Source organism: Macaca fascicularis, chromosome 7, assembly GCF_037993035.2.
Source record: "Macaca fascicularis isolate 582-1 chromosome 7, T2T-MFA8v1.1".
Classification (NCBI taxonomy): Eukaryota; Metazoa; Chordata; class Mammalia; order Primates; family Cercopithecidae; genus Macaca; species Macaca fascicularis.
This window is the reverse complement of record NC_088381.1, coordinates 118,198,659-118,220,099: the sequence shown is the minus strand read 5'-3', so window position 1 is coordinate 118,220,099 and position 21,441 is coordinate 118,198,659. Positions and strand designations below refer to the sequence as shown.

The 21,441-nt window shown below is 40.9% G+C and overlaps 1 protein-coding gene and 1 pseudogene across 8 annotated transcripts in view; both read left to right on the top strand.

Moving 5' to 3' along the window:
• The window catches only part of L2HGDH (L-2-hydroxyglutarate dehydrogenase), a 70,917-nt gene that overhangs the window by 28,068 nt on the left and 21,408 nt on the right, over positions 1-21,441 (top strand). For 4 of the 8 annotated variants that reach the window (XM_005561212.4, XM_073997357.1, XM_045396379.3 and 1 more), the window contains 4 exons: positions 2,402-2,564; positions 9,358-9,392; positions 18,275-18,442; positions 19,690-19,847. In XM_005561212.4, the coding sequence (XP_005561269.3) occupies positions 2,402-2,564; positions 9,358-9,392; positions 18,275-18,442; positions 19,690-19,847 (524 nt within the window). Of the gene's footprint in view, positions 1-2,401; positions 2,565-5,640; positions 5,742-8,694; positions 8,787-9,357; positions 9,393-18,274; positions 18,443-18,483; positions 18,558-19,689; positions 19,848-21,441 lie in introns of all 8 variants that reach the window. The other 4 variants (XR_012415778.1, XR_012415777.1, XR_012415779.1 and 1 more) reach the window with 3 other exon arrangements.
• On the top strand, positions 7,125-8,524 carry LOC102125130 (small ribosomal subunit protein uS5m pseudogene; annotated as a pseudogene).

The following is a 21,441-nucleotide window of genomic DNA, read 5'->3' as shown; positions in this document are numbered from 1 at the left end:
AGGGAGAGGCCCTTGGAAAATTTTAAACTGCCACTGTAAACTTTGACTTGGGAGGATAGCTCTTTTTATTTTTTTTTAAGTACTTCTTGCAGAGCATGGCTACCCCAGAAGCAGTATGTCCAGAGTAGCTGAAGATAACTCTTGACTTCTCCCTCTCTGGGCGAATCCTCACTGCTACTCTGACCTCTGGTCTGCTTTTGCCATTTTATTAATACTATTGGTCAATCACATGTACATCTGTTCCTCTGTATCCTGACTGAGATCTGCTCTCAACTTTCCCTGTCCTGCTTGCCTGGTTCTTGCCTGGTTCTGATCTGCCAAGGCCTCAGATTTCAATCTCTGACCTGCTGACCTGGACAGTTCATGCCCAACCTCCTGGGTGACAGACACAGCCAGCCTGTCCACCAATACTACCCCAACTTGGCAGCCTCTACCTTGCAGCTAGTCCCAGGCCAGAGCATTGGATCGCTTGGTGATGATGACTTTTTTCACCTTTCTACAACACACATGTATAGGTGGGGAACACCAATATCTCATGAAGAGGGGGAAAGCCAAGACTAGAAAGAGAATGAAAAGAAGGGACGCCTTCTAGGGAAGGTCTGGAATGGAGTAAGGGGGATCTTATGTGTTTAAACACAGCCCTCAAATTCAATCCTTCAGTAAATGTTTGAGTGTCTTCAGTGTGTCAGACATTGTGCTGGGTAATGGGAGCATAAGATGAATAAGGAAGCTATTTGAAATTGTAAAAAACAATTGATCGAGAATGAAGCACTTTTACAGAATGTTTTTATCCCTCTGTTATACTTGTCACATAATTTTATGCTAGGTAAGGAAGTTTTCATGGACTAATCTCTTGGTATTATCCTAAGTGAGCTTCTAAGGTTATTGTACCCAAAATATTGTTTATAGGTTGAAGTTGAGTTATAGTTACTGACATGTGAATTTAGTCAATGACTAAGTCTTATGTTTATTGACTGTATCAAAACAGAAGGAATGATTTCGTATGCTTGGCCAATACTCTCGTATTCTAGAATTGAGACTGTCAGGAAAATGATGAAGTTTGCCAAACATTGCTTTTAGTTTGTTAAAAAAGAGACTGTTGATGTTTTGGGAGTCTTTACTCTCAGTGTGACCTGGTCATTAGGAAACATTGGTCACAGTTGGATAGCAAAGAGAAAATCTTTTTTTAAAGACGGAGTCTCTGTTGTCCAGGCTGGAGTGCAGTGGCGTGATCTTGGCTCACTGCAACCTCCGCCTCCGGGGTTCAAGCGATTATCCTGCCTCAGCCTCCTGAGTAGCTGGGTCTATAGGCGCCTGCCACCACGTCTGGCTAATTTTTGTATTTTTAGTAGGGATGGGGTTTCACCATAATTGGCCAGTCTGGTCTCGAACTCCTGACCTTGTGATCCACCTGCCTTGGCCTCCCAAAGTGCTAGGATTATAGGCGTGAGCCACCGCACCTAGCCGCAAAGTGAAAATCTTCTAAGGGCCAAGCAGGTGAATGTGTTGGGGTAATGGTCAGGTGGTGAATACAAGAGTGAGATCTTTACAATAGTATTATATCTGATATTATTTTAAAACCACAACAACGATAGTGCTGTGCTGGCCAAATGAGAGGATGGCAGAATTTATCAATAGCACTCACCTTCTGGATGTTATCCTGGATAGCAGGCTACCCTCTTGGGAAAATTGATTGGGAGAACTGATACACTGTTATGCAAAAAAGGGCAACAGAAAATGGTGCTGTTAACAATGATCACCAAAATGTAGTCAGTACTTAGTGTGTGAAATTCTCCTCTTATCCTTTTCTTTAGAATTAGAAAAGGTCAATGACATGTTCAACATTTATTCTAAAAAAATAAAATAAGCATGTGTTATATAGGTCATTCACCTACAGATTGATGAACATTGATTTGGACATGTCTTTAGGGACAAAAACAGAAACAAACAAACAAAAACCAGTCTATTAATTTCTTGTATTACCTGAAGAAAAAGTTTGAGTTAACCACATAAAATCTCCATTCCATATTTGTAGTCTCAAAGATAGGGTCTGGGCAGTAAGTCAAAGCAATGCTCTGGAAACTTTGTGAGTAGCTAGAACAACTCTTGAGTTCTTACCAAGTATGCACAACGTAGTATGTGCTACTGGGAAAAATCTCACTAGAGCTTATTTAAAACATAATTGTTTGATGATACGGAATTCAACTCAGAATCAGATATGAATCAAATCAGAATCAGGTATGGTGAGGGATAAATAAATGGAAAAACTCATTGTAGCAGCAAGAAAAGCTTGGCAAAATCAACTCCTCTAAAGGACAAAATTGTTTCTTGATTATAGAGATTTTGTTATTTAGCAAGTATTATTTCTCTTATCTGTTATCTTTTCATAACTCTGTTTCAGGGTCTAATGGCGATTGATTGTCCACATACTGGCATTGTGGACTATCGGCAGGTGGCTTTGTCATTTGCCCAGGATTTCCAAGAAGCAGGTGGCTCTGTCTTGACTAATTTTGAAGTAAAAGATATTGAAATGGCTAAAGAAAGTCCTTCAAGAAGTATAGATGGTAAGCTATCCTTGTCTTTTCTATTGAAAAGATCAGCCCTCCATATCCATGGGTTCTGCGTCTGTGGTTTTAACCAACCGAGGATGAAAAATATTTGGGAAAAAAAAAAATAACAGTAGAACAATACATAATACAAATAAAAAATGTAGTATAACAAAAAATAGCCTTTACATTGCATTAGGTATCGTAAGTAATCTAGAAATTATCTAAAATATCCAGAGTCTGTGCACAGGTTATATGCAAATGTTATATGCATTTTATATAAGGGACTTAAGTATCCTTGAATTGTGGTATTTGTGGGGTTCCTGCCACCAATCCTCCTTGGATACTAAGGAATAGCTGTACTTACAGTGATTTTTTTTTTAATTGGGATATTTTTGGGGTTAGTACTGGTGGGAGAGCCACAAGGAGCTAGGCTAGAGTACGGTGCAGAACCAGAGGTAGGGGCAGAAGGGACAAGGATGAGACTGAATGTGAGAGAACTGGGACTCCTGGAGGGTCTTGTGCTGGTAGAACCAGACCCTGGTCTGACACTTCTGACTGGTGCTAAAATCTGAACTGCCAAGGCTGTTTATGGAAAATTCGTCTCCAAACACTTCCCTACCCTGTAGGTTAGAGTCAGCATCTCTTGACAATGCTTGTTAAAAATGCATTTTTTTCTCCTTGGGGCAGAGTCTTGCTCTGTCGCCTAGGCTGGAGTGCGGTGGCGTGATCCCCGCGCACTGTAACCTTCGCCTCCCAGGCTCAAGTGATCCTCCCACCTGAGCTGTCCGAATAGCTGAAACTACAGGTGCTTGCCACCACCACACCTGGCTAATTTTTGTATTTTTCCTTTTTTTTTAAATTTTAATTTTTATAGAGATGAGGTCTCACTGTGTTGCCCAGGCTGGTATCGAACTCCCGAGCTCAAGTGATTTTCCCTCCTCGGCCTCCCAAAGTGCTAGGATTACAAGTGTGAGCCATCGTGCCCGTCCCAATTTTTGTATTTTTTGTAGAGACAGGGTTCCACCATGTTCCCTATGCTGCTCTTAAACTCCTGGACTCAAGTGATCCATCCACTTGACCTCCCAAAGTGCTAGGATTATAGGTGTGAGCCACTGTGCCTGGCCAATAGCTAACATTTATTAAGCACTTAGTGCTTTCCAAGTATTAACTCATTTGACTCTTAAAATTTTCTGTGGCAGGCTGCCATTATTACTCACATTTTTTTAGGGTGAGAAAACTGAGGCACAGAGAGAGTAAGAAACTTGGCCATGGTTGTACAAGTAGTAAGTGGTGGAGTCTGGATTTCAACTCAGACAGTCTGTACCTAAAGCCCACATAGTTAATTACCAAACTATATTGGACCCACACCATGTTCCCCACAAGCTGAATAATGAGCAAGAATTTCAGATTAACAAAGATGTCAGGTGGAAAGCTTCACTGGTTTAAATGAAGACAGAAGAGTTTGAGAAATTGGTGGTTAGAATGAAGGAAAAAGACTGGCTGTGAAGCACAACAGGAAGGTGGAAGCTAAGAGGCTGGACTAGGAAAGTAGGATACCAAGGTAATTGCAGAGGGGAGGTCTAGGAAAGGGTTTCTTAATTCTGACGCTATTGATATTGGGGCCAGATCATTCTTTGTTGTAGGGGGCTATCGGTGCACTGTAGGATGTTTTGCAGTATCCCTGGCTTCTGTCCACTGGATGCCAGTACCATCACGCCCCCAAGTGATTACAATTAAAAATGTCTCTAGGCCAGGCACAGTGGCTCATGCCTGTAATCCCAGCACTTTGGGAGGCCGAGGTGGGCGGATCATGAGGTCAAGAGATCGAGGCCATCCTAGCCAACATGGTGAAACCCCATCTCTACTAAAAATACAAAAAATTAGCTGGGTGTGGTGGCTTATGCCTGTAGTCCCAGCTACTCAGGAGGCTGAGGCAGGAGAATCACTTTAACCCGGGAGGCGGAGGTTACGGTGAGCCAAGATCACGCCACTGCACTCCAGCCTGGGCGACAGAGGAAGACTCTGTGACAAAAAAAAAAAAAAAAAAAAAAGGGTGTCTCTAAACGTTGGCAAATGTTCCCTCAGAGTTAGGGGTGAAGGAGTCACTCCTGGTTGAGAACCATTGCTCTAGACTTACAGTTAGACTAGTTTGAACAACCAGGAATAGAAATAAACCAGTAGACTAAAAAAAGGACAAAGAACCATAAACTGAAGAATTTTGAAAGTTCCTATAAAACCAGAATTTTATAACTATGAATGATAATTTATTTTTATTTTATTTTATTGATTTTATTGATTTTTTTTTTGAGGCAGAATTTCACTCTTGTCACCCAGGCTGGAGTGCAATGGGATAATCTTGGCTCACTGCAAACTCTGCCTCCTGGGTTCAGGCGATTCTCCTGCCTCAGCCTCCTAAGTAACTGGGATTACAAATATGTGCCACCCCATCCGGCTAATTTTGTATTTTTAGTAAAGACATGGTTTCACCATGTTGGCCAGGCTGGTCTTAAACTCTTGACCTCAGGTGATCTTCCTGCCTCAGCCTCCCAAAGTGCTGGGATTACAGGTGTGAGCCACCACACCCAGCTTGAATGATAATTTGTTATACTCCTGGAAAGGAGAGAAAAAATTTTCATATGACGTGACATTTCCTTTTTGGCTTGTCTATATATATCAACATGTAAATTAGTCTTCCAGTGTGCTAGACTTTACCACTCCTAAGGAACATATACCATTCTGGAGAATTTTTTTTTTTCCTTTTTTTCTCCCTTAGAAGTCTGGACAGCAAATCTAATTGTGAAGTTAAAATTTTCAGAAGTACTTTGAGAGGCCAAGGAAGGAGGATCACTTGAGGCCAGGAGTTTAAGACCAGCCTGGGCAACATACCGAGACCTGTCTCTACAAAAAATTTTAAAAAATTCCCTGGGCATGGTAGCACACACCTGTACTTCCAGCTACTTAGGAGGCTGAGGCAGGAGGATTGCTTGAGCACAGGAGTTTGAGGCTGCAGTGAGCTATAATCGCATCACTGCACTGCAGCCAGGGCAACACAGTGAGACCTTGTCTCAAAAAAAAAAATTTTTTTTTTTAGGACTGAGGGCAGTGGCTCACGCCTGTAATCCGAGCACTTTGGGAGGCCAAAGTGGGTGGATCGTTTGAGCTCAGGAGTTCAAGACCAACCTGGGCAACGTGGTGAGACCCCATCTTTACTAAACATAAAAAAATTTGTTTTAATTAAATAAAATAATTTTTTTTTAATTCGCAAAATCCTATGGGACTCAGATGTCCAGTTTACCGGTATAACTATTCAGGTTCTGTATCTCTAAATGGCAAATGTAGTCAGTAGGAAAATTGGCAAACCTTGTGTCTCTGTGAAGAGTACAGGACTGAATTGATCCTTTTGTTGACAGCTGTAAATATGTCTGTATAAAGCAGTGACCTGGGAGGCATGGTGGCTCATGCCTGTAATCCCACAGTTTGGGAGGCCGAGGTGGGTGGATCACCTGAGGTCAGGAGTTCCAGACCAGCTTGGTCAACATGGTAAAAGCCCGTCTCTACTAAAAATACAAAAATTAACTGGGTGTAGTGATGCGTGCCTGTAACCCAGCTACTCCGGAGGCTGAGGCAGGAGAATTGCTGGAATCTGGTAGGTAGAGGCTGCAGTGAGCTGAGATTGCACCAGTGCACTGCACTCCAGCCTGTGCAACAGAGTGAGACTCTGTCTCAAAAAAAAAAAAAAAAAAGCAGTGACCGATGTGGCTCAGTCTTAGAGAGGTGTCAGTACCACCAAGGAGTAATTTCAAAAGAACTCTTTTGCTTGTATATTTCTTTTGCTTTTTTTCTTCTTTCAAGACGGCGTCTCACGCTATTGCCTAGGCTGGAGTGCAATGGCGCGATCTTGGCTCACTCCAACCTTCGCCTCTCAGGTTCAAGTGATTCTCCTGCCTCAGCCTCCTGAGTAGCTGGAAATACAGGCATGCATCACCATGCCCAGCTAATTTTGTGTTTTTAGTAGAGATGGGGTTTCATCATGTTGATCAGGCTGGTCTCAAACTCCTGACCTCAGGTGATCCACCCACCTCAGCCTCCCAAAGTTCCAGGGTTACAGGAGTGAGCCACTGTGCTCAGCCTGCTTGTGTATTTCGAGAACCATGAAAGGGATCCAAGCTATCTTTTTAAATATCCTTTTTCTTCTCTTCTTCCTTCCTTCCTTCTTCTTCTTCTTCTTCTTCTTCTTCTTTTAATTATAAAAAGAGACAAGGTCTCACTATGTTGTCCATGCTTGTCTTGAACCCCTAAGCTCAAACGACCTGCCCACCTTGGCCTCCCAAAATACTGGGATTCCAGGCATGAGCCACCGTGCCTGGCCCAAAATGTAAATGTTAGCATCACCCAGACTTACTGAATCAGACTGTGTGGAAATAGCACCTAGTAATAAGCTTTTAGTGATTTTTAGACACACCCAAGTTTCAGAATGTCAGAATGACAGCCTAAGGTCATAAAATGACCTGGTCATTTGGAACTCCCCCCACCTCATGCCCAGCCCCCACACAGTTTAAGAGTGCAATTAGGCTCGGGCTCCAGCATGGCGACCGCGGCGCGTGTTGTGGGCCGGCTGCCCGCGCTGTGTAGCGGGACGGCAGGTCATTTATTGGGGAGGCAGCGTTCCCTAAGCACCTTACCAGCAGCTTCCATTTTGGTGTGGAAGAGTGCTCTGAGCAATGGCTGTTTGTCATCACTGGGAACCAGAGACACCCATCCCTACGCCAGCTTGAGCCACGCGCTGCAGACACAATGCTGTGTTTCTTCTCCCAGTCACCTGATGGGCCAGCAGTATAGACCATATAGTTTCTTCACTAAATTGACTGCAGATGAGCTGTGGAAAGGCGCTTTAGCGGAGAGTGGTGCCGGATCAAGAAAAGGAAGAGGCAAAAGAACTAAAAAGAGGAAAAGAAAGGATCTGAACAGGGGTCAGATCATTGGTGAAGGGCATTACGGTTTTCTGTGGCCTGGTCTGAATGTCCCTCTTATGAAAAATGGAGCAGTGCAGACCATCGCCCAAAGAAGCAAGGAAGAGCAGAAGAAGATGGAGGCCGACATGATCCAGCAGAGAGAAGAGTGGGACCGAAAGAGGAAGATAAAGGTTAAACGCGAGCGAGGATGGAGTGGAAACTCCTGGGGAGGCGTCAGTCTTGGCCCCCCTGACCCTGGCCCCAATGGAGGTAAGAAATGTTTTCAATATGACAGCGAAAGAGGGAAGAAAGAAATGGGTCCGTGTCCTGGTGGCTGTGGGGAACGGAAAAGGAGCTGCAGGTTTTGCTATTGGGAAAGCCACTGATCGGATGGACGCTTTCAGGAGAGCAAAGAACAGAGCAGTTCACTGTTTGCATTATATAGAACGATATGAAGACCATACAATATTCCATGATATTTCATTAAGATTTAAAAGGACGCGTATCAGGATGAAGAAACAACCCAAAGGTTACGGCCTCCACTGCCACAGAGCCATCATCACCATCTGCCGGCTCATTGGCATCAAAGACATGTACGCCAAGGTCTCTGGGTCTGTTAATATGATCAGCCTCACCCGGGGCCTCTTCCATGGGCTCTCCAGACAGGAAACCCATCAGCAGCTGGCTGATAAGAAGGGTCTCCATGTTGTGGAAATCCGGGAGGAGTGTGGCCCTCTGCCCATTGTGGTGGCCTCCCCCCGGGGGGCCCTGAGGAAGGATCCGGAGCCAGAAGAGGATGTTCCAGACATCAAACTGGACTGGCAAGACGTGAAGGCCGCGCAGGGGATGAAGCGCTCTGTGTGGGCTAATTTGAAGAGAGCCGCCACGTAAGCTCTCTGGCCTTGTGCAGCCAGTTCCTGTACCTCGGAGAGACCAGGAGAGACTCAGCCCCTCACAGCTTGGGGCGTGGCCTTGGTTTTTGTTTGTTTTGAGGAAAGTTTAATCTGTAAACTCTTCAGAAATAATTAACAGCTTTAAAAAAAAAAAAAGAGTGCAATTAAGAGTTTGTCTTGTTTTGCTTTGAGGGCATTAATATTTTTTTTGTCCAAATGATAGATTTTTGAGGCTTCTATTTGCTGTTGAGAAATTTGAAGGAGAAAAAAAGTAGTGTTCTGTTCTTTCTTCCTTGACAGGTTTTTAAGGAGACCTAAGCCATCTGAATCATTCTGTCTTTCTGAATTCTAAAATGATGAGCAAAATTGTTAAATAATTAAAGTTTTTTTAGGTAGGTAGCATAATAAACCAAATTCATGGTACAAGTAGATTATATTTATCTGCTCTATGTATGCTTTATAAAACTTTGAGATCCCGTGTATCTGAGTGGGAACTAATTTTAAAAATGGTCAGTTTTTTATTGGAAGTTTTTGTATTGGGAGAACTCTTGCTTCTCTAAACAATGTAGAACCTGCAAAGAATCCAGTAACCAACACGTGGATGGCAAGGTTTCTCATATCATAGCTTTAGTTCTGTGGGAAAATACATACTGGTTTATGATGATCCATTATACAGTGTGGTTTCCAGGATTATAATAGCTATGTCTATGTTGGAGGTCAGGTGGGGTATGGTTTATAAGCATAGATTAGATGAGTTAAAACCAAGCTAAAAACATGCTGGAGTTTTATATGTTATTAAGTATGAACTAGTTTCATTGTGATTTGGTAAAAAGTTTCAGAATGAACTGTAGGGTACAATCATAGTAATGACAGAAAAAAAGTTATTTAAGTTTGTTGCTAGTGTAATATTTCAAATAATATTGGCCTTTTGCTAAAAATAAATTTTTTACTTTTTTTTTTCAGGAATGCAATATCCGATTGTTATAAAGAATACAAAGGTAAAGATTCTTAAGCAAAACTGCTGGCTACTTTATTTCCCTCCCCTTTATTAAAAATTAAATTAACCCACAGGGCTGTATTTTAAGTTATTGAATGGCATTTATCTAATGTAAAAGTAATTCTGAGAGAATTTCTTTTAGGGAGGTTTAACAGTTTTTATTCTAAGGAGAGTTTCAACTTGGGAATGTCCTAATTAAGTGACTGTGCTGGCAAAGAACAGGATTATAAGCATATGGAGTGTTTAATTTTAAGGCAAAACTGATAGATATTTTATCACTCTGCCTACTGATCTCCACTAACTTATTAACTCTCTATAAATTAGAAGACTTCGGTAGAGGGAGTACACAGGTTTTCCAGAGGGAGATGGACTGCTTTTTTTCATCTTCACATAGACCTAAAGCAAGAACCACTGAATGGCATAGAAGCAGTGGATTCCCTGTAGGTTCACTGCATCAGGTTGTAGTCAAGGGAGCAGAGTCATTAATGAGTGCTCTAGGATTTATTATAGAATAAGACCTTACGCAATTGTGGAAGTTTCTGGGAAAGTGTAGATTCAGAAGAGAGTTGATGGATCAGTAATTGGGAAACAGAGCTGAATATGGAGCTGGAATTCACTGGACAGTGGGTATCTGTCTGTCACCTCTTTGGACTAGGATGACCTTCAGAGAATAATACCTGCTGATTTATTTCTGCTGCCAGATTATTATTATTATTATTTTTTTTTTTTTGAGATGGAGTCTCACTCTGTCACCCCAACTGGAGTCCAGTGGCGCAATCTCGGCTCACTGCTAGCTCCGCCTCCCGGGTTCACACCATTCTCCTGCCTCAGCCTCCCAAGTAGCTGGGACTACAGGCACCCGCCTCCACGCCCAGCTAATTTTTTGTATTTTTAGTAGAGACAGGCGTTCACCATGTTAACCAGGATGGTCTCGATTTCCTGACCTTGTGATCCGCCCACCTCGGCCTCCCAAAGTGCTGGGATTACGGGTGTGAGCCACCGCGCCCGACCCTCTGCCACCAGATTATATGCAGCTCCTGTTTTGACCAACTTTAAGTTGGAACCATGAAGAGAAGGGGATTCTGTCAAGCATAGTTCCTAGCTTAACCAAATGGACACAGTACAAACCCCTACAGTCTACCCTTTGTCAACCTGACATCTGTCCACGCCCCTTATAACCTTATAATGATATTTAGCTTCCAAATAAAGACAGAAGTAAAAGTATGCTTCCACCTAACAAGGTGTAACTATCTTTCATAGGACTGAAGACATGCTAACTAACTCTCAAAAAAACAAACAAACAAAAACAAAAAAAACAGTCTACTTTATCCCTCCTGGGTTATGTTTAATTTTTACTAGCTGAGTTACACTCCCGCTTTGAGATCCTGTAACTTAAATACCAAGATATAAGGTTAACCACTATTTAAGCATTTTGTATTAGATAAGTAGTTCTCAACTAGAGGCAGTTTACTTCTCAGGGAACATTTGGCAATGTTTGGAGACATTTTTGATTGTCACAACTGGGAGAGGGGAGGGGCACAGCAACTGGGATTTGGTAGGTAGATACCAGGAATGTTGCTAAACATCCTTCAGTATGGGGAATAGGCCCCCAAAACAAAGAAATGTCTATCCCCCAAAGTCAGTAGTACTGAGGTTGAGAAACCCTGTGTTAGATAATGTGGAAATGGTAGAGATGAGTATATTAGTCTTCTCAGACTTCCATAACAAAATAGCACAAACTGGGTGGCCTAAAAAGCCCACAGTTCTGGAGGCTAAAAGTTCAAGATTAAGGTGCTGGTAGGGTTGATTTTTGGCTTGTTAATGGCTGCCTTCTTACTATGTCCTCACATGGCCTCTTCTCTGTGTGCGCCCAGAAAGAGAGAGCATGATCTTGGGTATCTCTTCCTCTTGTAAGGACACCAGTGCTATTGGATTAGCCCCTACCCTTATGACCTAATTTAACCTTAGTTACCTCCCTAAAGGCCCTGTCTCCACATAAAATTCACATTAAGGGTTGGGACTTCAATGTATGAATTGGGGTGTGGGGGGGGGCACAATTCAGTCTATAGCAATGGGAATAAATAAAGAATTAGGTAATGTATGGAGAAATGTATTTATTATTTTAAAGTAAGATATACTCAGATTATAACATCCCTCATTTCTGTAACTAGTCATGTGGCCATAGCCAATATTTATGATATCCTTCCCCTACTATGCATTTCATATTCTCTTTGCCTTTGGCAAGCATCTTAGCTGGTCATGATTTCTAGTTTGGTGGTGTAGCTCACACTTTCATTCCTGAAGTCTATGCCATTAGCAGCCCTGGCTGTTTTGGGTTGAGGTAGTTTCCAATAACTCTTATAACAGTATATGGGAATACTAAGAGAAGCTTCAGGAGATATGTATTCCAGACATATTCCTTTTTATCATCCCCAAGACTAGTTGTGGTAGCAACTCATTTTCTTGAGAGTCAAGATTAGTTATCCAATTCAATACAGCAATCCCCTCTTTGATTTACTGGCAAGGGAACCCAAAGTGGCCAGGTGTTGCAGTATCAACCTCCAGTTTAATGGAACCACTGTCATTCTCTAGTAGAAGTACTTCTCCCTTGGGAACTAAGACCTCTAGATCATAAGACCAAAGTTGTGAGGACAGAATGCAAACATTTCATGTAGTGGATGATTGGGGTAATAGTAAGGAACCACCCTCATTTCTACCTCAATTTCCAGACCTGTGAATTCTGGCTGTGGGACAAACAATACCATGTATTAGTCACTGATTTAGAGCACGTAGAGCATCCTGGAGGAAATTACCCCAGCCCTTCAAGGAGTTGCCAGCCAGCTAGTGCTATTACGTCTAAAGCCCATTCCAGTTTCTGTCACCCAGTGGCTTCAGGGTGATGGGGAAAATGGTAAAATCAGTGAATTCCATGATCCTGAGCCTATAGCTGCATTTCATTTGCTGCAGAGTAAGTTCACTGATCAGAAGTAATGAATCTCTGTAAAATACCATGATGGTGAATAAGACATCTCATAAGTTCACACATGGTGGCTTTGGCAGAAGCATTATAGGCAGGGAAGACAAATTTATATTCCGAGCAAGTGTCTATGCAAGTGAGAAATAAGTGCTGCATTTTCTATGATGGAAGTGGTCCAGGGACCATATCAGTGGCTCTTTTGGTCTCTACTATGGCCGATTGAGCACTCAGCATTAGCTGTAGACAGATCAGCAGTGGTGAATAAGTCCATGTTGCCGATCACCTCCAACCTTGCTACCATAACTATGTTTTCCAGCTTTATGTTTACATTGTGAAATGATTATCACAATCAAGTTATTTGATATCACATCTGCCACCTCACATAGTTACCATTTATGTGTATGTGATGAGAACACTTAGATTTGCTATCTTAGCAAATTTCAAGTATACCATACAGTATTATTACCTATAGTCACCATGCTGTATATTAGATTTCTAGAATTTATTCATCCTATAATTGAAAGTTTGTACCCTTTGACTAATATCATCCCATTCCTGCCCACCTCCTCCCAGTCTGTAGCAACCATCATTGTACTCTCTTTTTCTATGAATACAACTATTTTAGATCCCATATGTAAATGAGATTGTACAGTATTTCTCTTTCACTCTCTGGCTTATTTCACTTAGCACAGTATCTTCCAGGCCCACCCATGTTGTCACAAATGGCAGAATTTCCTCCTTTTTTATGGCTGAATAGTATTGCATTGTATGTATATACACACACATATATATATACACACACACATATATATACACACACACACATATATATATATATCACATTTTCTTTATCCATTCATCTGTCAATGGACACTTAAGGTTGTTCTCATGTCTTGGCTGTTGTGAATAATGCTGCAATGAACATGAGAATGCGGATATCTCCTTGAGGTACTGATTTTGTTTTATTTGGGTATATACCCAGAGGAGATCATATGGTAGTTCTATTTTTAATTTGGATCTTATGGTAGTTCTATTTTTAATTTTTTGAGGAATGTGCATACCGTTTCCTGTGATGGCTGTCCAATTTACATTCCCATCGATAGGGCACCCTACATCCTCACCAATGTTTGTTTTCTTTTGTCTTTTTGATAATAGCCATCCTAACAGATGTGAGATTATATCTTATTGTGGTTTTGATTTTCCTGATGATTAGTGATTTGGATGCCTTTACATGTATCTGTTGGCTATCTGTATATCTTTGAAAAAAATACATAAAAATACATATTCAGGTCCTTTGCCCTCCCCACCTCTGGCCATTTTTTTTTTTTTTTTTTTTGAGACAGGGTCTCTGTCACCCAGGCTGAAGTCCAGTGGCATGACCATGGCTCACTGCAGCCTCAAACTCCTGGGCTCAAGCTGTCCTGCCTCAACCTCCAAAGTAGCTGGTATTATAGGCACGTGCTGCCATGCCCGGCTTCTTTGCCCATTTTTATTTATTTTATTGTATCTATTATTATTATTATTTTTTGAGATGGAGTTTCGCTCTTGTTGCCCAGGCTGGAGTGCAGTGGCACGATCTTGGCTCACCTCAACCTCTGCCTCCCGTGTTCAAGTGATTCTCTTGTCTCAGCCTCCTGAGTAGCTGGGATTACAGGCATGCGCCACCACACCTGGCTAATTTTGTATTTTTAGTAGAAATGGGGTTTCTCCATGTTGGTCAGGCTGGTCTCGAACTCCTGACCTCAGGTGATCCACCCGCCTTGGCATCCCAAAGTGCTGGGATTACAGGCGTGAGCCCCCGTGCCTGGCCTTTCTTTGCTAATTTTTTAATCAGCTCATTTGTTATTTTGCTCTTGAATTATATGAATTTCTTACATTTTTTTGGATATTAACCTATTATCAGATATATTTTCTCCAATTCTGTAGGTTGTCTCTTCATTTCTTTTACTGTGCAGAAGCTTTTTAGTTTGATATAGTCACATTTGTTTAGTTTTGCTTTTGTGCCTGTGCTTTTGGTGCCTTATTAAAAAAAAAAAAAATCATTCCTAATACCAATGTCTTCCCTATGTTTTCTTCCGGGAGTCTTAGTTTTTAATCTAAAATCTTTAATCTTTTAATCTAAATATTTAATCTAGTTCAAGTTAATTTTTGTGAATGGTGTAAAATAGGAGTCCAATTTCATTCTTTTGCATGGGGCTATCCAGTTTTCCCAGCACCATTTATGGAGACTATCTTTACACCTAATCATGTAGTTCATGAGATGGGTGCCTGGAGAAAGAGGCTAACTAACATCCACAGAGCAGGTCATTTTTTTCTACTGATTATTAAAATTGTCCTTGGCCAAGATTTCTCTTCAGTGAGCATTCATATGGAACTTGAATATCTTTACTCTCTGAAACTGTCTTGAAGTGGTCCATTCATACACCTTTCTCCACAGGTTGTTTCCTGTCCATCTAGCCAAACCATTAGTTGTTGCACAAGAAACAGTGTAGATCCATACCTTTGGCCATCTGTCCTTCTAAAATAAGATGAACAACTAGATGTGGTGTTCAGAGATCTGCCCACTGAGAATATTTTCTTCACCACAGTCATTCAGGGCCACTCATGAGTGGGGCTCTGGTGCTGTGGCTGTTCAGTTGTGTGTGGTACCAGCATGTTGTGCAGAACCATTTCTAAACCTGGCCTATATTTTTTCTTCTTAGGTCAACTGGTCATAGAGAACTCCCTGTGGGGCTATAGAGGCAGGTTGATAGGAAGGAGGCAATTTAGCAGGCATAGGGGCCATGGGAATTTGAACCACTTGCCTCTGCAACTTATGTGTGCCAGCAGGACCTGTACAACCCTATCTTACAATTTTCCTTGATGATGGAATGCTGCTATATACACCCAATGTTGTGGCTTGATGAGTCAGACACCACCACCCAGTTAATAATGGGTAGTTCATATGGTAACTTAGTGACCTGTGGTCAAGTGTTCAGTCAAAGCCAGAAGCACTTTCTCAAAAGGAGGTTAGTTATGTGCAGAGGGTGGTATAACTTTCCTCCAAAAACCGTGAAGTTCTGTGCTGTGATTTGCCCACATATGCCTTCCAAAGGCTCCATAAAGTATGACTATCTGCTGCAGACAGTTCGATTACCATCAGAGTTTCTGGGTCATGTGACCCAAGTGGCAGGCTTTCCATTCAAAGAAGAATTGAAAATCTGTTTCTGTGCCTGCCCTCATCTAAGGGACATTTTCACTAGAGTATAGCATCATATGATAGAATATACACAGGGGCCTATGGCATACCAGTGGATATATACTTTACCCAGAGTTGCCGCTCTTTATTTTGGCATTTTCAGTAAGTATAATTTTGGGGTTCAAATTCAAATTGAGCGGTCCACTTACCAGGTTGAAATAGTTTTATGAAAAGTTAAAAGAAATTTTGTCTTTTTGAGACAATCTCACTCTGTTGCCCAGGCTGGAGTGCAGAGGCATGCTCTTGGCTCACTGTAACCTCCGCCTCCCAGATTCAAGTGATTGTTGTGCCTCAGCCACATGAGTAGCTGGGATTACAGGTGTGTCTCACCATGCCTGGTTAATTTTTGTATTTTTAGTAGAGACAGGGTTTCACCATGTTGACCAGGCTGGTCTTGAACTCCTGGCCCCAAGTGATTCACCCACCTCAGCCTCCCAGAGTGCTGGAATTACAGGTGTGAGCCACTGCGCCTGGCCAGGGATTTTTAAAATAAATTTTTGCAGGTAGGATTTGCTAATTAAAGATTTATACATTGGATATTGTGGGGGTGTGGAGAAATCTGCTTCACTTATGAAAGAGCAATAGACATACATGGTTTATTTCTTCTTCTTCTTTTTAATTTCTTTTTTTTTTTTTTTTTTGATTAGAGACTTTATCTCTAATAAAACATAGGGAGACAAAGTCTCCCTATGTTGCCCAGGCTGGTCTTGAACTCCTGGGCTCAAATGATCCTCCCACTTTGGCCTCCCAAAATGTTGGGACTACAGGCATGAGCCACTGTGCCCAGCCTAAAAGAAATTTATGTTGAACAGATGTATCATTTAATGGTTACCTAAATTTTAATTTGGAAGTAAAATTAATATGTTACTGAGTTTAATTATTGTTTAACATATAGCATAAAATGATTTCAGAAATCTGTGATAGTTTTTGATAATTTTCTTGGGAACTGTTGCTTGAGTTTTTAAAGAGAATTATTAGGTTATTGCATGCTGGTACCATTTTATAAATTCTGTTACTATCTTTACATCTATCATAAGACTTATCTGCATTTTTTTGTTCCAAGAACAAAAGAACTGCCAATCTTTTATGTAGGAGCTGATGATTTATGTCACAAAAATACCTCTCGTATTTCTAGAATATAACTCTAGATGAACAGGAAAGATATTAACCTATTTAGAAAAAGGTATTTTTGGCTGGGTGCGGTGGCTCACACCTGTAGTCCCAGCTGTTTGCTTAGGCAAGAGAATCACTTGAACACAGGAGGTTGAGGCTGTAGTGAGCCAGGACTGCGCCATCGCACTCCAGCCTGGGTGACAGAGCAAGACCTTGACAGCCCTTTGGACTTCAAAGGTCTTAAAACAATCATGGCTTAGTCTAGCTAATTTGAATTCTTTGTGGAGAAGTTTCATCTAATTTTTCTAAAAACGATGACATGTATAACTCCTGAAAAGAGGCTTAACTTTCTAGCAAGGGCAAAAATAGGATACATACAGAGGTGGAAATTTAGCTCAATAGAGTAAGGCTAAACAGTAAGGCCTGGAAAGAAAGAAAATGTTGAGACAGGTGAGAATTCTGAGGCTTCAAAAATAGGTCATCTGGGAAGAAGATCTAAGAGTAAGAACAGAATTGCTAGGTGTTTACTCTGTTAGAAGTAAAGAGATGGGAATTCGAGTGTGGTGGTGAATGATAAATGAAGTCATTTAGGAAATAGGGTGGCAAATTGGCCAAACTTGGTGAGTAAAGTTAAAAATGAGCAGATGATAATCACAAAATAAAATTTATAGGAAATCATAACAGCCTAACATTAGCAGTCTCCTAGGCACTAAAGCAAACCTTGAATGTAGTGTGTGCTCTCAGTAAATGTGCATTGAATGAATGAGATTTCTAAAGTGTCCTCAGTTTGCAAAGTAGATATTGGTTAGGAAGGAGAAATTGCTTGGTGGGTAGATTACAGTTGCAACTGGGCAGGATTATTGAGTGTGAGGCAACCGAAGAGTAACACAGTAATTGCTCAGATACAGGAGAAGCTGGTTGCTATACAGAGGTTGCCTTTAAATGAGAGGGTTACAGGCCCTGTGACTTCAGTGCCAGAGATGTTATGGATATAATTATCAATAGGTAACAACTTTATTTTTAAAAATTCTTTTATATGCTTACATTTTTAATGTAGGAAGTTTTGTCTTTCTTGATATTCTACTAATTGGGTAAATCCTTGTATTTGTGATTGGTATATTGAATTTTTAATTAATCCAAATTAAAAGCTGTGGGGTGGGTGGGGGAGCAAAAAAAAATTGGTGGAGGGTATCTAAATGACATTTGCTTCTTCATGCAACAAATAGTTAAGAAGCTCCCCACTAGGTCCTAATAAACAGATTTGTATGTATTTGTGTGCATGCATGTATACCTTACTACGTATCCTTGCTGGGTTGACCATTATTATCTTTAAAGTACAAAATTTAAGGTGACATCCTCTTACATGCCACTGTCCTCAGTTTCTAGCTGCCACCTAAATGCTAAAGAATATATTTTGCTGATACCTGTATTGAATATCCTCTTTTAGAAAAAATTCTATTTCTGTACCTTGTTTTCTTTTCTATCACCTGTTTTTCCCCTCTTGACCTAGTCTACTCCACTCTATACAAATAACTATTATTTTATTTTGCACTAGGGAGAGGAAATTCGATGTCAGTATGTTGTGACATGTGCAGGACTTTACTCAGACCGTATTTCAGAGTTGAGTGGCTGCACTCCTGATCCTCGAATTGTACCATTCCGGGGAGATTACCTGCTCTTGAAGCCGGAAAAATGTTATCTTGTAAAAGGAAATATTTATCCGGTAGGTAATGATGCTTCCTACTTCTAATTTTTTTCAAGCAGGTGGTGGTCATAAAGGAGATGAAAACAACTTTCACTTGGGTCAGAAATAAGAGCGATTTTGAAGGACCATTTGTGTAAGCATTTCATCAGTTTCTCTTGCGGTTAAATCCCTAAATCTTTATCCTGGTATCATGGTTATTAAATTGTAATTAATTGCCTGCAGGTACATGTCTCCAGAAAGCATGAGTGCACTATGGGAAGTGCTATCAGGAAGGAACTGAATTCTTCCTTCTCTCTGGTGGAGGGAAAGGGAAAACTTTCCCTTATGGAAGTCCCTATACCCAACCCTTTTCCTCAGTTCACTATCTATAGGTACAGAAAAGGGATGTGGCCACTCTGTAGTTTCAGGGACTAGAAGACAGAGGTATTTAAATGAAGAGTTCATTTTTCTGTCTGGAACTACCCTGGAAATGATGAATCTCTTAAAATATATTAGGTTGAACCAGATGAAATAGTCAGTATTTGGCTATTTGATATTTTTGACCTTGCCAAAACATGAATTTCATCTGTTTCAACCTCATGTATTTGTACTTTGCAGAAGCCTGTGCTATGAACGTGTATTTTTTTTTCTGGCGGCTCTGATTTTACTTTCCAGTCATAGACATCCCTTGTGAAAGACAGAGAATAACCTGAAGTAGGACAGTTCATCTTTTTTTTCCCCTTTACCCAGAAAGATGCATAGATGGAACAATGTATTAGTGTTAATAACATCAGAGTTTCTTTTTTTTTTTTTTTTTTGGGACAGAGTCTTACTCTGTCACCCAGGCTAGAGTGCAGTGGCGCGATGTTGGTTCATTGCAACCTCCACCTCCTGGATTTAAGCAATTCTCATGCCTCAGCCTCCCAAGTAGCTGGGATCACAGGTGCACACCACCATGCCAGGCTAGTTTTTGTATTTTTAGTAGAGACAGGGTTTTACAATGTTGGCCAGGTTGGTTTTGAACTCCAGATCTCAAGTGATCCTCCCGCCTTGGCCTCCCAAAGTGTTGGGATTACAGGCGTGAGCCACTGTGCCTGGCCAGCATCAGGGTTTCTTGTGTGCATTTCTAAGCAGAAGCATGTTAATGGAAAAGTATATCTGAGTACAGCTCACAATACAAATTAAATGCATGGGAAGAAAGTGTTTTATGTTACCAATTGAATGTTTGCATCTCTGATAACATGTAATGTGAAATGAGGCTGTTATTTACTATGTTAAATTTATAGGTCCCAGATAGCCGGTTTCCTTTCCTAGGAGTTCACTTCACACCAAGGATGGATGGCAGTATTTGGCTAGGTCCTAATGCAGTTCTTGCCTTTAAACGAGAGGGTTACAGACCCTTTGACTTCAGTGCCACAGATGTTATGGATATAATTATTAATAGGTAATGTTATTTATTCTTAAAAATGATTTTATGTGCTTATATTTTCAGTGTGGGAAGTTTTGTCTTTCTTGATATTCTACTTATTGGGTAAATCCCCATTTTTGTGATTGGTATATTGAATTTTGTATTAATTCAAATTAAAAGTTTTAGAGTGGATGGAGTCACCAAAAAAAAAAAAAAAAGAGCTTTGTGGAATAAGCATAACATTTTAACTATTTCAAGAAAATTCTGATGAGCCAGGGTAATGTCTTGGTTAAAAAGAAGATAAGACCGGCCAGGCATGGTGGCTCACACCTGTAATCCCAGCACTTTGGGAGGCCAAGGCAGGTGGATCACGAGGTTAGGAGACCAAGACCATCCTGGCTAACACGGTGAAACCCTGTCTCTACTAAAAATACAAAAAATTAGCCAGGCATGGTGGCAGGCGCCTGTAGTCCTAGCTTCTTGGGATGCTGAGACAGGAGAATGGCATGAACCCAGGGGACGGAGCTTGCAGTGAGCTGAAATCACTGCCTCTGCACTCCAGCTTGGGCGACAGAGCAAGACTCTGTCTCAATCAATCAATCAATCAATCAATAAAAAATCAAAAAATGAAAAGAAGATAAGGCCAAGAGTCATTCATATATCTGGCAATCTAAATCTTGTATTGCTAACTTTCCAGTTTTATTTGGGGGTGGAAAATAGATTCTCTCAAAATCAGTAGACGGCTATTTTAATAAAATCATTTTGAGCCAATCTCCATCATTTTGTAAGCCACTGGAGAAATTACTGATGACCAAAGTAATTTCCTTGTGTAGGAAACTAACAATACAATTGTGTTGACCTAAGATACAGATTCTTTACTATTGTAAGAAATAACTGAATTAGGTGTTTTGTTTGAATTAGGTATTTTGTTTGGTCCTTTTAGCAATGTTTCTCTCTAAAGGGTTTCACATGAAAATTACTAGATTTTCATGTTTAAATCACTAGATTTAAAGCTATACTTGAGTTTCACCCTCCATGGATTCTGAAACAGAAAGTTTAGGATGGAGCTTCCTGGCATGTGTACTTGTAAAAATATATACATATATGCATCTAGGCTTTGCAGAGTCTCTTGAAAATCATAACTAAAGGTTTTTTTGTTTTGTAATTTTGAGACAGGGTCTTACTTTGTCACTCGCTGCAGCCTCAACCTCCTGGGATCGATCAGTTCTCCCACTTCACCATCCAAGTAGCTGGAACTACAGGCAGATGCTACCATGCCCAGATAATTTTTGTGTTTTCTGTAGAGACAGGGTTTGCCACGTTACACAGGCTGATCTTGAACTCCTGGGTTCAAGCAATCCACCTGCCTTGGCCTCCCAAAGTGCTGGGATTATAGACATGAGCCACCACACCCTGCCTCAACAACTAAAGTATTTTACCTCTGGCTGACTAAGGAAAACTAGGGTAGATGTCCCATTTCTTTCATACACTGCCTTTTAGGTGTGTTGAAGGCATGTAATATTTGCATTAGAGAGCCTTGATATTGGCAGGCTTTATAGAGTTCTAGTTTGAAACCCCTCCTTGGGAATTTGAGTTTAGAAGGTGTTTACCTCTGTATTTTTTTTTTTTT